The sequence below is a fragment of the Bufo gargarizans genome, chromosome 5, assembly GCF_014858855.1.
Source record: "Bufo gargarizans isolate SCDJY-AF-19 chromosome 5, ASM1485885v1, whole genome shotgun sequence".
NCBI lineage: Eukaryota > Metazoa > Chordata > Amphibia > Anura > Bufonidae > Bufo > Bufo gargarizans.
This window is the reverse complement of record NC_058084.1, coordinates 431,451,400-431,469,363: the sequence shown is the minus strand read 5'-3', so window position 1 is coordinate 431,469,363 and position 17,964 is coordinate 431,451,400. Positions and strand designations below refer to the sequence as shown.

The window sequence follows — 17,964 nt, the reverse complement described above, 5'->3', positions numbered from 1 at the left end:
GTAGACACCCTAAGGTATTCGCTGATGGGCATAGTGAGTTCATAGAACTTTTTATTTTTTGTCACAAGTTAGCGGAAAATGATGATGATTTTTTATTTTTATTTTTTTCTTACAAAGTCTCATATTCCACTAACTTGCGACAAAAAATAAAAAATTCTAGGAACTCGCCATGCCCCTCACGGAATACCTTGGGGTGTCTTCTTTCCAAAATGGGGTCACTTGTGGGGTAGTTATACTGCCCTGGCAATTTAGGGGCCCAAATGTGTGAGAAGTACTTTGCAATCAAAATGTGTAAAAAATGACCGGTGAAATCCGAAAGGTGCACTTTGGAATATGTGCCCCTTTGCCCACCTTGGCAGCAAAAAAGTGTCACACATCTGGTATCGCCGTACTCAGGAGAAGCTGGGGAATGTGTTTTGGGGTGTCATTTTACATATACCCATGCTGGGTGAGAGAAATATCTTGGCAAAAGACAACTTTTCCAATTTTTTTATACAAAGTTGGCATTTGACCAAGATATTTTTCTCACCCAGCATGGGTATATGTAAAATGACACCCCAAAACACATTCCCCAACTTCTCCTGAGTACGGCGATACCAGATGTGTCACACTTTTTTGCTGCCAAGGTGGGCAAAGGGGCACATATTCCAAAGAGCACCTTTCAGATTTTGCAGGCCATTTTTTACACATTTTGATTGCAAAGTACTTCTCACACATTTGGGCCCCTAAATTGCCAGGACAGTATAACTATCCCACAAGTGACCCCATTTTGGAAAGAAGACACCCCAAGGTATTCCGTGAGGGGCATGGCGAGTTCCTAGAATTTTTTATTTTTTGTCGCAAGTTAGTGGAATATGAGACTTTGTAAGGAAAAAAGAAAAAAAAAGAAAAATCATCATTTTCCGCTAACTTGTGACAAAAAATAAAAAATTCTAGGAACTCGCCATGCCCCTCACGGAATACCTTGGGGTGTCTTCTTTCCAAAATGGGGTCACTTGTGGCGTAGTTATACTGCCCTGGCAATTTAGGGGCCCAAATGTGTGAGAAGAACTTTGCAATCAAAATGTGTAAAAAATGGCCTGCGAAATCCGAAAGGTGCACTTTGGAATGTGGGTCCCTTTGCCCACCTTGGCTGCAAAAAAGTGTCACACATCTGGTATCGCCGTACTCAGGAGAAGTTGGGGAATGTGTTTTGGGGTGTCATTTTACATATACCCATGCTGGGTGAGAAAAATATCTTGGCAAAAGACAACTTTTCCAATTTTTTTATACAAAGTTGGCATTTGACCAAGATATTTATCTCACCCAGCATGGGTATATGTAAAATGACACCCCAAAACACATTCCCCAGCTTCTCCTGAGTACGGCGATACCAGATGTGTCACACTTTTTTGCAGCCTAGATGCGCAAAGGTGCCCAAATTCCTTTTAGGAGGGCATTTTTAGACATTTGGATCCCAGACTTCTTCTCACACTTTCGGGCCCCTAAAAAGCCAGGGCAGTATAAATACCCCACATGTGACCCCACTTTGGAAAGAAGACACCCCAAGGTATTCAATGAGGGGCCTGGCGAGTTCATAGAAATTATTTTTTTTTTGCATAAGTTAGCGGAAATAGATTTTTTTTGTTTTTTTCTCACAAAGTCTCCCTTTCCGCTAACTTAGGACAAAAATTTCAATCTTTCATGGACTCAATATGCCCCTCACGGAATACCTTGGGGTGTCTTCTTTCCGAAATGGGGTCACATGTGGGGTATTTATACTGCCCTGGCTTTTTAGGGGCCCTAAAGCGTGAGAAGAAGTCTGGAATATAAATGTCTAAAAATGTTTACGCATTTGGATTCTGTGAGGGGTATGGTGAGTTCATGTGAGATTTTATTTTTTGACACAAGTTAGTGGAATATGAGACTTTGTAAGGAAAAACAAAAACAAACAAAAAAATTCCGCTAACTTGGGCCAAAAAAATGTCTGAATGGAGCCTTACAGGGGGGGGGGTGGGGGTGATCAATGACAGGGGGGTGATCACCCATATAGACTCCCTGATCACCCCCCTGTCACTGATCACCCCCTGTAAGGCTCCATTCAGACGTCCGCATGATTTTTACGGATCCATGGATACCAAAACACATGCGGATGTCTGAATGGAGCCTTACAGGGGGGTGATCAATGACAGGGGGTGATCAGGGAGTGTATATGGGTGATCACCCCTCTGTCATTGATCACCCCCTGTAAGGCTCCATTCAGACGTCCGCATGATTTTTACGGATCCATGGATACCAAAACACATGCGGACGTCTGAATGGAGCCTTACAGGGGGGTGATCAATGACAGGGGGTGATCAGGGAGTGTATATGGGTGATCACCCCTCTGTCATTGATCACCCCCCTGTAAGGCTCCATTCAGACGTCCGCATGATTTTTACGGATCCATGGATACCAAAACACATGCGGACGTCTGAATGGAGCCCTACAGGGGGGTGATCAATGACAGGGGGTGATCAGGGAGTGTATATGGGTGATCACCCCTCTGTCATTGATCACCCCCTGTAAGGCTCCATTCAGACGTCCGCATGATTTTTACGGATCCATGGATACCAAAACACATGCGGACGTCTGAATGGAGCCCTACAGGGGGGTGATCAATGACAGGGGGTGATCAGGGAGTGTATATGGGTGATCACCCCTCTGTCATTGATCACCCCCTGTAAGGCTCCATTCAGACGTCCGCATGATTTTTACGGATCCATGGATACCAAAACACATGCGGACGTCTGAATGGAGCCTTACAGGGGGGTGATCAATGACAGAGTGGTGATCAATGCAGGGGGTGATCAGGGAATCTATATGGGTGATCACCCGCCTGTCATTGATCACCCCCCTGTAAGGCTCCATTCAGACGTCCGTATGTGTTTTGCGGATCCGATCCATGTATCAGTGGATCCGTAAAAATCATGCGGATGTCTGAATGGAGCCTTACAGGGGGGTGATCAATGACAGAGGGGTGATCAATGACAGGGAAGTGATCATGAAGTCTATATGCGTGATCACCCACTTGTCATTGATCACCCCCCTGTAAGGCTCCATTCAGACGTCCGTATGTGTTTTGCGGATCCGATCCATGTATCTGTGGATCCGTAAAAATCATGCGGACGTCTGAATGGAGCCTTACAGGGGGGTGATCAATGACAGAGGGGTGATCAATGACAGGGAAGTGATCAGGAAGTCTATATGCGTGATCACCCACTTGTCATTGATCACCCCCCTGTAAGGCTCCATTCAGACGTCCGTATGCGTTTTGCGGATCCGATCCATGTATCCGTGGATCCGTAAAAATCATACGGACGTCTGAACGGAGCCTGACAGGGGGGTGATCAATGACAGGGGGGTGATCAGGGAGTTTATATGGGGTGATCAGGGGTTCATAAAGGGTTAATAAGTGACGGGGGGGGGGGGGGTGTAGTGTAGTGTAGTGTTTGGTGCGACTTTACTGACCTACCTGTGTCCTCTGGTGGTCGATCCTAACAAAAGGGACCACCAGAGGACCAGGTAGGAGGTATATTAGACGCTGTTATCAAAACAGCGTCTAATATACCTGTTAGGGGTTAAAAAATTCGGATCTCCAGCCTGCCAGCGAGCGATCGCCGCTGGCATGCTGGAGATCCACTCGCTTACCTTCCGTTCCTGTGAGCGCGCGCGCCTGTGTGCGCGCGTTCACAGGAAATCTCGGCTCTCGCGGGAGGACGCGTATATGCGTCCACCCAGAAGAGCAGGGCCGCCGGCAGGACGCAATCCTGCGTACGGCGGTCCTGTAGTGGTTAAGCTGCCGTTCTATTTTTATTTTTTCTATTTCTCTTAGGGTCCACTCACACATCCGTGGTGTATAATGGATCCACAATACACCTGGCTGGCACTCCCCATAGAACTGCCTATTCTTGTCCGCAATTGCGAACAACAATAGGACATGTTCAATTTTTTTGCGGAGCTGCGGACCCATTCATTCTCAATGGGGCAGAACGGAATGTGGAGAGTACACTATGTGCTCTCTGCATCCGCATTTCCGGAGCACAACCCCAAACTTCCAGGCCACGGCTCCGCAAAAAATAGAACATGTCCTATTCTTGTCTGCAATTGCGGACAAGAATAGTCAGTTCTATGGGGGGTGCCGGCCAGGTGTATTGCGGATCCGTAATACACCACGGACGTGTGAATGTACCCTAAGAGAAATAGACCCATTGGACCCATTTGCGGATGTGTGAATGGACCCTTAGGCTGATTTCACACTTACTCTCTCTCACTTTCTTATTCTCTTTCTTTCTCTCTCGCTCTCTCGCCCTCTCTCCCTTCCCTCCTCTCTTTTTTCCCCCCCTCGCCCTCTCTTACCCCCCCTCGCCCTCTCTTTCCCCCCCCTCGCCCTCTCTTTCCCCCCCTCGCCCTCTCTTTCCCCCCCTCGCCCTCTCTTTCCCCCCCTCGCCCTCGCTTTCCCCCCCCTCGCCCTCTCTTTTCCCCCCCTCGCCCTCTTTTCCCCCCCCCTCGCCTCTTTTCCCCCCCCTCCGCCCTCTTTCCCCCCCCTCGCCCTCTTTTTCCCCCCCTCGCCCTCTTTTCCCCCCCATCGCCCTCTCTTTTCCCCCCTCTCCCTCTCTTTTCCCCCCTCTCCCTCTCTTTTCCCCCCTCGCCCTCTCTTTTCCCCCCTCGCCCTCTCTTTTCCCCCCTCGCCCTTTCCCTTCCGCCCTCGCCCTTTCCCTTCCGCCCTCGCCCTTTTCCCTTCCGCCCTCGCCCTTTCCTTTCCGCCCTCGCCTTTCCCTTTCCCTTCAGCCCTCGCCCTCTCCCTTCCGCCCTCGCCCTCTCCCTTCCGCCCTCGCCCTCTCCCTTCCGCCCTCCGCCCTCTCCCTTCCGCCCCGCCCTTCCGCCCTCGCCCTTCCGCCCTCGCCCTTCTGCCCTCGCCCTTCCGCCCTCGCCCTTCCGCCCTCGCCCTTCCGCCCGCTCCCTCTCACTGTTTTTCTCTTGCTCTCTCACTTATATAAACACTCACACAAGCGCACACACTCACTTGCTGTAACATCCTCTCATGTGCTTTCAATAGATTTTTATTACTTTGATACCATTAAACTCCATTTATGGGTTTCTAAAGTTAGTCTGTGTGATGCTGTTAAGATGCCAGACATATGTCATTTATTAGAGGCAACGTGGACTAGCTAATAAAAGGACTATTCACATAGTGTTCTTTATTTTTTTTTCTATTCTTTCCATTTTTTATCCCCTATTTTTTAACTTAATTTGCTAATTTGGTACAATATTTGTTGGCATGTCTTAAAACAAACAGCAAATATTTTTTACTGAAGCATCTGGCAATGGAGCGAATTATGTACCTCTGTGTGAGCCCTCATGCACACAGCTATGTATTTGAGTCTACAAAGAACAGTTCGGCAAAATACGGATTCCTTCCGTGTGCATTCCATATTTTCTTCGCTCCCATCAATAGAACTGCCTGCATTGTGGCCAAGAATAAGACATTTTCTATAACGTGCAGAATGGATCACCAGAAAATACAGATGTCTTCATGACGCCGTAGTAATGAATGGATCAGTGTGCAATTTGCAAAAAATGCAGATTTGCCGGGCAGGACCCTAGTGACAGCCGTGCCGCTTTTCCAACACAGGTATAGAGTAATAAAGTAACTTCACACAGGAGGCTCAGTCTGGGAATTATGTTTTATATGAGGGACGGGCAGCACATAGGACATGAACGATTTAAGAACAGAGTGCTAAAAGCTAACATTGTAAGTTCTTTATAAGTTCTGCAACACAAATGCCATTTAAAGGCTCATCATTGAGTATTCCAGTTAGTCGGATTCAAGGAGGAAATTACAACAGGGGTAAGTGCGCCTCTGTGTATTTATCTCCTGGAGATGGAATGATCATTGCACGTGAACTGCTGCTGCTGAATATTACAGGAAGAATTTTATTAGCCCTGCTGAGCATATTATAACCATCCTTTTTCCGTAGCGTTCTTCTCTGATAACTATCACAAGTGCCCCATGTTGCTTTAATTAGCAATATCAGATTATAATTTCTTCCATGCACTCAAAAAGACCCTGGGTCTCAGATAGCTCCCTTCTTTTGCTATCAAATTGATCACTTTCACACTATGTGCTACTAGAAAGCTTTCAAATTTACAGATTATTTATTCCTCTTTCATTTGATTTCAATGGAAATGCAAGGTATTGTTAACTTGTGCCCCTACCATGTTTATGCTCCAAGATGATTGTGTTGGTAGGGCGCATTCACACTGTGTATGCGCTGGGACAGTTTCATAAACATCCACAGGCCCCCAGTTACCCAGGTCCTTTTGGCCTCCCTCAGGATAGTATGCCGTAGGTTGGTATACCTGTCTGTATAGATGAGCATAGTTGACTAAATAGAGGCATCCAATTAAAAGAAACTCCAAAAAAACATAGCGTACAGAAGCAGCTGTAGTACACTGCAAACGGAGTGTAAGTGCACCCATAATAGTATGTTAAAGGGGTTTTCCATGAGCACTTAGGCTTCTTCTTAGGACATATGACATCACATTCATCGGTCACATGTCTTAGGTCCAGCTCAGTCCCATTCAAGAGAATGTGGTTGAGCGGCAGTACCCAGCACAGCTGCAGGCAAATGGACGGCCCTCCCTTGAGCTCTGCTGAGCGCCGTGGTTCCTCATCCAGCTGATCAGTTGGGTTTCTGGGAGTCGGATCATTGTCGTTCTCAAATTGATGACTTATCCCAATCTCAATATGAAACGCTGATGATTACTGGTTTTTGTAAAATGGGTTAATTCTAGCAAATGATGCAGCCTTTTACTCAAGGTCTCTGTCACCAGTTTATACTACCCTCAGATGGGGCAACATAAAAAAGGTGACATTCCCTTTAAAGGGGATCTGTCACCCCAGTTTTGGACTATTATCTACAGCAGTGATGCTCAACCTGAGGCCCTCCAGCTGTTGCAAAAATACAACTCCCAGCATGCCCTAATAGCTCTAGGCTGCCCAGGGATGCTGTGAGTTGTAGTTTTACAACAGCTAGAGGGCCGTAGGTTGGGCATCAGTCATCTACGGTAATATATGAGCAGTACTGCAGATGTGGCGTCCAGAACACAATTTTTTTTATTTTTCTACTGCCCCCTGTTCCCCCACAGTCAGTGCCCAGATTTAAGTGCTGACGGGGGGGGGGAACCAGGGGATGTAGAAAAGTAAAAAATAGTGATCTGGGCCGATCTACAGTACTGTGCATGTATTACTGTAGGTAGTAGTCCAAAATCGGGGAGACAGATTCCCTTTAAAGAGTTTGAAACTGTATTTGATGACTGTTTTAGGCCTCTTGCACACGACCGCATGGCTTTTTCAGTATTTTGCTGTCCGCAACAAATATGGATGATGTCTGTGTACATTCCGTTTTTTGCGGAACAAAACAGCTGGCCCCGATAGAACAGTCCTATCATTGTCTGTTATGAGGACAATAATAGGGCATGCTCTATCTTTGAACGGAAATATGGAAACGTAATGCATATGGAGTACCTTCCGTTTTTTTGGGCGGACCTATTGAAATGAATGGTTTCGTATACGGAACGCCAAAAACGGAACGTAAACGGAAAAAAAAAGAGGCCTTAGAGTATTACATTTTTTTGACTAGTGATGACTGGAAGACCGGAGTAGTAGCGGAGTGTGGACAAGAACTGCAGTGCGGTAATTGATAACACTGTGATTTATCATTGATCTTTATCAGTCACCGCGCCATAAACATTTTCAGCATGGTGGATAAATGGATGTTCTGCTGGTGGTGACACGTATCATAGTCATTGTCTAGTGTACTGCTTTTACGAAAGTGATGGCTGGGCATGGTTCCTGTTGCTCAATTTTTCGAATTAGTCACTGGTTGTTTAAAAAAATTGGGCCACATAAAGCCACTTTTTGGGTAAGCCCCCGTCGGCCTAAAGGAAACTCCACAACACATCCATGGCAAACGAGTTGCAAATGTATTAAATTTAATTCTTTTTTGCAAGGAAATCTGCAGCATAAGGCAAGGTCTGCACTGTGATCCCATTATTCGATCGTGGCCGTGACCAGTGTCGCCGGGTAGCCCGAGCCTGACATGCTGTGGATTTAAAAATGTGAAGTTGTGTGCGGATTTGTTGCAGATTGTGGATGAGCTGCTACTGTACAGTTCTGTGGATTTTCCACATGGAAGTCCCTTGCAGAAAATCCACAGCTTTTTAACCTCGTGTGGCCACATACCCTTGATGTTACTGATGGAGCGGCTACTGCTCTTTGTTACTAGTATTATGTTTTATGAATTATTTTTCAGTTATTTCAAGAAGTATACCATGTATGTCAGCTACTGTATAGATTTTTTATGTTCTACTATTTGAGTTCACTTAGTTTGGTCACCCATGATGGTATGTCATTGTGCTTTGCTCATGTATTGTGTGAATATTGCTGTTGACACAAGTCGTTAACTTCCAGCGAAAATGTGTGTGTGATCATTTGCAATCTTAATGTTGCAGAACCCTTGGATTATTAGTAAAGAGACTGGAGAAAGGAGGTAAAGCTGAACGGGAGAATCTGTTCCACGAAAATGATTGTATCGTCAGAATTAACAATGGTGACCTCCGCAACCGAAGATTTGAACAGTAAGTGCTTCTTGTGAAACTAGCAAAAAAAATAAAGGACATCGACTCATATTCTATATTTTCCATAGAGTCCTGAGGAATGAAGTGGTAATCCTGCAGTAGTCACCTCCACCCTGACAGTGCAAAAAGTGATGGATTATAACCGGCACGAATTAGACAGTCGGTTATTCTAGGTCATTTATTGCTTCAATGGCATCTGTCAGGAGATTTGTCCCTATGACACTGGCTGACCTGTTACATGGTTGCTTGGCGGCTGAAGACATCTGTGTTGGTCCCATGTTCATATGTGCCGCATTACTGAGAAAACTGATGTTTTATTATATGCAAATGAGCATCTAGGAGCAACGGGGGCGTTCCCTTTACACCTAGAGGCTCTGCTCTCTCTGCAACTGCCGCATCCTCTGCACTTTGATTAACAGGGCCAGACAGTTGTTGATGTTTTTACTGCCTGGTCCTGTCAAAGTGCAGAGGACACAGCAGTTGCAGAGGGAACAGAGCCTCTAGGTGTAACGGCAACGCCCCCGTTGCTCCTAGATGCTCATTTGCATATATCAAAGCACAATTTTTCGCAGCAATGCGGGCACATATGGACATGAGACCGACACAGATGCCTTCAGCTGCCAAGTGCACATGTAACAGGTCAGCCAGTGTCATAGGGACAAATCTGCTGATGGATGCCCTTTACATGCTGGGAGTTGTGTGTGGTCCCACATGCTGAAGACCATTTCGTGTGAGTCGTCTTCTATGTCTCTGTTACGAAGGGCGGATCTTGTCTGACACAGACAGAAGCGATTAGGTAGAAGTGATGCCCCTAGTGGCCTTGACTTTACAGCTTTTTTTCAGGTGGATGCAGGCAATTTTTTTTTTTATGAAGTGATTAAGAAATTTGCCATTTACACCATTCTTTATGAAAATAAACAAATTGTGTGACCGTACAGGGAGTCTTTAAAGACCGCATAACACAAAACCGCTGGCTTACAGTAGTGATGCTTGGTGATGACATCACTCATACTGCACATGGCATACTTCAAGCGCTTTAGTGCTTTTAAAAAAAAAAATAAAAAATTCTCTTCTTTTGGCACTAGGAAACAATGACACAAGTTGTGCGATGAGTCAACACTTGTGGTTAATAAATGTAGCTCTGCATCTTAAGATCAATATCCCTTTATTAGGAACCACAAATCTTATTTGCACATGGTTATTATCAATTAGATTACAGCAAATACCTACATAGAGCTCAGGGCGTGAGCCGTCTCTGATGGGAATTAATACCAGCCGTTCTTTTATAGAGTGCTGTAACGGCAGAATACTATTTTTATTACTTCATTAAGCCATTGAGTTTTTCTTAATAATCAGGCAGATTGCTCGGGGTCAGAGCAATAGGTTATGGAAAGTGTGAGGAGTTCAGCTTCTCTGTACGTTTGTCCTATGCACAAGTCTTTAACCACCACTAGGGGAAGCTCCTACAGCCGTCATATAAGCTTCCCTATGTCATGGTTTAGTTACAGAAAAAGAACCTAGACCACCATAAAGAAAGGAAAGTGAAAAAATGTCACCAGCATGGAACATTTGACATGGTGTTCGAGGTGGACCAACCCTTTAAAATGAATCACATGTCCTCAGGATAGGCCATCACTATGTAGCACCCTGCATCCCTGCCGATCAACCCGTGCTGGAAACTACACAGCTGTGTCCATTGTGCAGTCACAAGAAAAATATTCTACAATTGCATGCAGTTAAAAATGTAGTATAGCCAGTGCACCTGAGTTATTAAATAAAATCTATCTGTATAGCGCCACCTACTGTTTACTTTTTTCTATTTTTCTGACCATCTTACTGAGGTGGACGCACATGCTCAGTTCCATTCTTTCTATTGCCACTTTATTGAGCAGAAAGGACACCCCGTCCCCAGAGCTGTGATGGGTAGATTGCTGCAGCAGACAGGATACGTCCTCCAAGCTGCCAGCATAAATAAATGTAGCAGAGCAATTGGAGCCTTGAATGGGGAGATCTCTGGATCCATGTCAGGTACAGGGCTGATTCTAGCTCTGCTAGAAAGGTATTGTCATGTACTATATGATATCTGTGTTTTACAGTAATCATGACATAACCCCTTTATTCTTGATGTGGTTAAAGGCTATGTACACCTTTTGGGGACAATTATTTTTATTATTGCATTGTACTAGTTTTGAGCTACAATCATTTTTTCAATTGGTCTTTGTTAAAAATATGGAATCTTTTTTTCTGTACAGAGCTGAGATGCTGTAGAAGCTGCCTCTGGATTCTCTCTCTTTTCTGTCAGCTGGGGAGCGGACGGGCTCCTTATATCTGCTCTCTAACATTATAACACTCATTATAGCTCAGTTCTCATCTTAATGATAAGAATGTGGCTTAAATAAGTGTTTATGACCTCTCAGCAGTTTAGAGATAAATTTTATCAGATGACTGGCACAAAGTGAAAGTATCAGTCGCACAGCTAGAAAAACAGTTAACTCTTTGTGACAGAACGGCTCAATATTTTTAGTAAAAGCCAATTGAAATTATGATTTTTAGCTAAAAATGAGTAAAATGCAATAATAAACAAAAAATTGCCTCTAAAGGTGTTCATAGCCTTTAAAGTAAATGAATGGTTGATCACTAACTCATTTTAGCAATCATTCTGAGATGGCTTACACATGGGTATGTGGTCTGGGTTTAAGAATTTTAATCTGTAAGGATGGGCTTTCTAATGGGTGGTCATCAAGTATATTTTAGATTTCTCATGTCTGCAGTAGAGGTCTTTCCAAACTCTTGGCTAATATAGTTTTGACTTTCTTCTATAATGACTTTCATCCATCCTCAGTCCTATCAGTACGCCTTTTTGTTGATTTACTTTCCAGATTCAAGCCATGACCTCTTGTTCTAGTTCTTCTGAAATGGTTCCCTCCTAAACCCTGCTGCTTTTTTTGATGTATTTAACATGTTAGTTAATATTTCATCTTCAGATCCTGGGAATTACAGGCTGTTTCTGTAGTACCTCTGGCTTGCTGAAGTTTTTGGAGTTCTCCAATGTATAGGTTGTCAGTTGCATGTTAGATCTTTCAACTAAGGCTACTTTCACACTAGCCTTCTTCTGCGGATCCGTCATGGATCTGAAAAAGCTTCCGTTACAATAATACAACCGCATGTATCTGTCATGAACCCATCTGGTTGTATTATGTCTTATATAGCCAAGATGGACCCGTCATGAACTCCATTGAAAGTCAATGGGGGACGGATCAATTTTCTAGTGTGTCGGAGAAAACGGATCCATCGGCTTTTACTTACATTGTGTGTCAGGACGGATCTGTCTTGCTCCGCATCCCAGGACGGACAGAAAAATGCTGTAGGCAGCGTTTTGGTGTCCGCGTCCAGTGCGGCATGGTGACTGAACGGAGGCAAACTGAGGCATTCTGAGCGGATCCTTTTCCATTCAGAATGCATTAGGGCCAAATTGATCCGTTTTGGACCGCTTGTGATAGCCCTGAACGGATCTCAAAACGGAAAGCCAAAATGCTAGTGTGAAAGTAGACTAAGAAGATATACAGACTGACTAGAAAGTCGGAGAAGTGACTGCAAAAGTCTAAGCATGGACCTAAAGTAGATACTTCAGTAAGTTTAAGGTATCCTCCACAGGACACATTGATAAAAACTAGTTCACAAAACAAAAAAACTGCTTATCAGCAATGTGTGGTGCTGCTTTTGAAGTTCTGTCTTACCTCTCAAATGTAGTATCTATCGTACTTTTTATGATTTTCTTTTTATTAACTTTTTGGTGCAATTTGGTGTAAGGTTTAGGTATAGTGAGGGGTTTTGAGTGGTGGAATTTTTTTAAATGAATGGCCTGAGGCAGGAATCCATATTGATGGCAACTACATAAGTGAAATGAATGGGACTGGTAGTCTCCAGTGTGGGGAATGTGAAATGATGTTCCCATCCTTTCTGTAAAATTTAGAGCTCTTGCTGCTGCAGATATCTGTGGAACTCTTGACCAGGCCCGAAAGAAACCTAACATCTGGTAACTTCTGCTCCAGTACAGGCAACACATTAAGGGTGCATTCACACGACCGTAAGTGTTTTGCGGTCCGCAAATTGCTGCACATGGCCGGTGCTATATAGAGAGTGCCTATTCTTGTCCGCAACCGCGGACAAGATTAGGACATACTCCATATTTTTTGCTGGGCCGCGGAACGGAACAACGGATGCGGACAGCACACGGTATGCTGTCCGCATCTTTTGCTGCCCCATTGAAATGAATTTGCGGAACGGATGTGGATCCGTTTATACGGTTGTGTGAATGCACCCTTGGGATGCCCCTTTGGTGCAGCTTTTTGATGTGGTCAAGAGTGGAATTTTATGTTTGGGAAATCATTTATGAAAAATACAAATTCACTCTTTCTTTAAATCCACACCTTAGTTTTTGTTTAAAAAAAAAAAAAAAAGGCATACAAAAACGTCATCAAATTGTCATGTGTGAAGGCACCCTTTTATTATACATATTCCTCAGCGCTTTACAGACATTATCATCACTCGTCCCAGTGGGGCTCACAATCGAAGTTCCCTATCAGTATGTCTTTAGAGTGTGGGAGGAAACCATGGGGAAAACATACAGACTCCATGCAGATGTTGTCCTTTGTCAGATTTGGATCCAGGACCCCAGCGCTGCAAGGCACCAGTGCTAACCACTGAGCCAGGTTTCTCGTGTCGATGTGTATCCTTATGTCCGTATCTGTTTTTGTACAGCCTACATATGATAATTAATTGGGACTGATGCACTAACAAGCAGTTGTAAAGTCTTTTTAAGCCCCCGCCCCAAATAGTTTTCCCGCTCCATGGTGGCACAAGGCAGCCCATTTTTGCATAATTAAAAACTATAATCAAGTTCATAACAATTTCTAGTTTACCAATCATGATTGCTAATCTTATCTCCTTTATCCAGAGCTCAGCATATGTTCCGTCAAGCCATGCGCTCTCCCATGATCTGGTTTCATGTGGTGCCAGCAGTTAACAAAGAACCATACGAACAACTATCCCAAAGCGAGAACAGCAGCTACTACTCCACCCAACATGTGCCCGATCCATACATTGAGAATAGGAATTTCCACAGCCCTGGTCCCGAGCAGACACTACAGAGAATACCCCGTCAAGCAAACCAGACCTGAGCCTTTGGACTCTTACCCACATCTACCTCATAGTATCAGTACAGCAGGAAAACCACCAACCGGCCTAACGCCATCACCGCAGCGAGGTGTCAGCTCTCCAACCAGCGCTTATGGTACCAAAAAAGGAAAAAAGCAATACATACAGCTGAAAAAAGGTAACATATACAGATTGTGGGCTAAACTGAACTTTTGGTTTATAATATTTTTGTGTTGTTGCATTAAAGGGTTCTCTAGACTTCAGAAACAGGTCATTAGTAAGAGATTGGAGGTCTGGCACCTGTTTTGGGCGCTTCCAGAGACTTGCAGTATATGGAGCAGAAGCAGGATACTCTGTGCACTGTGTAGTCTCTGGCATCGGCATCTTGAAACTCATCTCTCATTGAAACTGCAGTACCCCTGCCCGGCCACTACACAGTGTATGGAGCTGTCTGCCTACAACTGCATATATTGTCCATTAGGGCTGCAGCTATCGATTATTTTGGTAATCAAGTATTCTACCTAGTAATCCAACGATTAATCGAGTACTCTACTAAGAAAAAAATAAAAGATGCCCTCAGTTCCCCCTTCAATGCCACCAGCTCCTCCACCAGTGCCACCAGCTGAAAAAAAATTTGCATTGAGGATTTTTATGTGTAGAGTTACACGATTCATTTGAGTAATCGTTTCAGACCTACTGTACGTTACCTGGTGTCGTGGCAGCTGAAAACAGCTGGTCGGTGGGGTTATCTGGTATCTGACCCCCACCGATATGATACTGATGACCTATACAGAAGATGTCGCCAATATTTTTACACTGGACAACCTCTTTAAAGCCTGTCCTTAATAAAGAGCAGCTCCATTACAAATGTAAAGTGCTGGCAATGTCTGATTACAATATTAATGTAATCTGAAAGGATCAAAATGTATCAGTTCTTTCCTTTGTCACTAATTGCTTATTATATTGTTTCTACACTAATGGAATATAATAGCTCGTAGCCCATTCCAACTTCTCAGCTGTTCTTTCGGGGGATACCAATATGAACATATAAGCACCTTCGCGAAGATAGTGCAGGTCAGCTTTAAAGGTTGCCTATCTTTTACAAACTTCTGAAACGTCAGAATTTTTTTATTGGTTGAGGGTCTGGTTATTGAGACCTCTACAAATCGCTAAGACAAGGGGATGTCATAAATTTTAATTGTGGGTGTGTGGCTGCTAAGACCACCACTGATTGCTAAAACGAGGGGACAGAAACACTCCACTGAACTGTTATTTCTGTTTGGTTCCTCTCTCTGAGCAAGTGTCGTATGGATTTATAGAAAGTCCATAGAATTTGTATGAATCCATGCACCATTCAGGTTGCTCTTCCGGGAGAACCAAGAAGAGTCGAAAAGAAATGAAGGGGCACAGCGCTTAGTTGAGTTTTTCTGTCCTCCTGTTTTAGTAATCTGCAGGCGTCACAGCACCTATACCCCCAAAGATCAAAACCTTTAATGTGTCAGAACATTGTGAAAATGATACGGTAGGTACCCTTTAAGATTAAAACCCACCGATTGACCATCTTTTTTACCATGGAGGACACTTCCAGGCACCACAAAAGAAACTTCACTTTGTGGTAGGTAAAGCATTCCATATCGTGGTCAGAATTGGTTGACTGCATTGGTGCTCTAATGATGAGCCTATTTAAAGGCTATGGACCGCTTTAGGATATGTTCTTTTATTTTTGTAGTAATGCTACATTTTCAACAATGTGTTTTCTGTAAATGGTTGGTTCTCATTGAATGCTTGATATCTAGCCCTTATCTTTTATTTCCAATTTGATCATAATTTAGGTTAAATGAGCTGTCATGAAAGTATACATAAGGTTACAGGTGAAAGAATAAGGGCATTTCTGCCTCCAAATCAGCTCGGTCTTAAAACAGCCTTCCATTCATTGGTTAAAAAAGTGTCAAAAAACTACACAAAAAAAGTTGTAATTTTTTTGCACAGAAAAACGCATGGATACTGCACTGATTTTATAAGCTTGTTTTTCTAAATTAGTAATGTGGACTGCCCTTAAAGCAGCTTTCCAATGAAATTCTGTGAGAAGGAGAAGTAACAGTCTGCAAATGCAGTAAAACTGAAGACTGTAGAAGACAAACTGTTGAAATGTTTTTATAATGCCCAATTGGAAAAATTCTATTTAGCCCCCTGCTAAGTAGAATGCAGTGATTTAAAAAAAAGAAATGCCTAAAAAAAGCTAAAGCTAAAATCTTTTTCTGTCTTCGAGGGAACTCATGACCAGGTCCAAGGAATCCTGATTAAAAAAAATACTACTTTAACCACTGACTCCTGTGTGGCACCTCAAGTATTACCGCAGCTCTTAGTTCCAGATTTTTACACGCAGAACTATTGAGTTTTCGCAGAATCATTTTGTTAATATTTCTGAGGATAATATCTCCTGTCCTTACAAGAGGCAGAAAATGCAATTTCTTAAGTTTTAAAAGCAGATTAAGGTAAATGTATGGACCGAATGATGAGTTAGCTGTATGCTGTAAGACTTCAAATGTCCTAAAAAATGTTATTGTAGACGGATATGTTAGCGATGAGCTGAAGTCTGCTGATGTTTTCCTTAATAAAAGCCCTTCTAAATGGTTCACATTTAATGCACATTTCCAAAAGACTGTAAAACTCAGCAAATCTCAACTTTCAATGAGTCAGATGTTTTATGGATTGCATCAACTCCTGCATGATGAATGATGGAAAAACTAAGACTGTTTGGCTTAAGGGCTGAGATAGGAAAGATCGTGGAGGTGACATGACAGCCGGTTGGCGGTATAGACATATTTTACTGTTGACACTTTCATATTGTTCTCTGTCAGTCTCATTATCTCTTTTGATTTAATCTCGTTGCTCAGACAAGAATTTGAAGGCATTAATTGATTGACTATTTAAATGTTGTGGGAAAACTAATTTCATCCCGAGGAAAATATAAATGCCGGCCATCTCTCTGGGAATATTTTCATGTCCGCCCTCAAGATATGATGGCGTCTGACTTTTTTGAGCATCAAATGCTTTTTATGATCCATAACAGTGTCTATTACATCCGCATTAGACATACAGTAATTGAATGTTTCCAAGTAGATTAGCAGTGTAATGGAGGCTGCTCTCATAGATAATTGTCTCTAATTTTAATTACAGAAATAATTATCTATGTCATTGAGAAATCTACAGCTGGATGCATGTTTGTACGTGATCCATCGATAAATTGTGATGTGTCTTTTTTGTGAACTGTGCAGTCAACAAATTTGTGTACACCTTCATGGCCTTCGTGCAGTATTTGTCTACTTTATGGGCCTATAGCTACCAATTACTTCATGTGGGTCCATTGATGGTATCATTGTCCGTGTCCAGGTTAAGGCCTCATGCACACAAACGGATGTATTTTGAGGTCCGCAAAAAACACGGATGACGTCTGTGTGCATTCTGTATTTTGCGAAACGAACAGGTGGCCCCTAATAGAACAGTCCTATCCTTGTCCGCAATGCAGACAATAATAGGACATGTTTTTGCGGAAAGGAAATAGGGACATACGGAAATGGAATGCACACAACGTAACTTCAGTTTTTTTTGGGCGGACCCATTGAAATGAATGGTTCTGTATATGGTGCGCAAAAAGAAAATGGAATGGACATGAAAGAAAATACATTCGTGTGCATGAGTCCTAAGGCTGGGTTCACATCTGCGTTTGTAAACTCCAGCAGTCTGTTCTAACGGAGGAACGGACTGCCACAGCCAGATACCACCGTGTACCACCGCATCCCTATTCACTGTAATGGGATCCGGACACTTTCCGACATGTATGCCGGCTTTCGGCCAGACAGAAAAAAGCTGCTTGTAGTATATTTTTATTTTTTTTGTCTGGAAGCCGGCATGTAAGCTGGATGCAGTAATTTCCGGCAGTCTATTCCTCCTCTGGAACGCACTGCCAGATGTGAACCCAGCCTAAATGTCAAATATTTATGGTGGACTTGTTACCGAAACCCAGGGGCATATGATGGGTTCAGTGCAATGGTTTCTTATTTATAGGGCTTATCCAAGGCTAAGATATTGCTGATCTATCTTCAGGATAGGTCATCAATAACTGATTGGTGGAGATATAACTCC

General features: G+C 43.4%; 1 protein-coding gene across 1 annotated transcript in view; it reads left to right on the top strand.

Annotated features, from left to right (window-relative positions):
- Positions 1–17,964, top strand: part of PARD3 (par-3 family cell polarity regulator) — a 699,053-nt gene that overhangs the window by 269,625 nt on the left and 411,464 nt on the right. Inside the window, 3 exon segments of the mRNA XM_044295563.1 lie at positions 8,536–8,661; positions 13,619–13,835; positions 13,837–13,996. Coding sequence (XP_044151498.1) covers positions 8,536–8,661; positions 13,619–13,835; positions 13,837–13,996 — 503 coding nt within the window.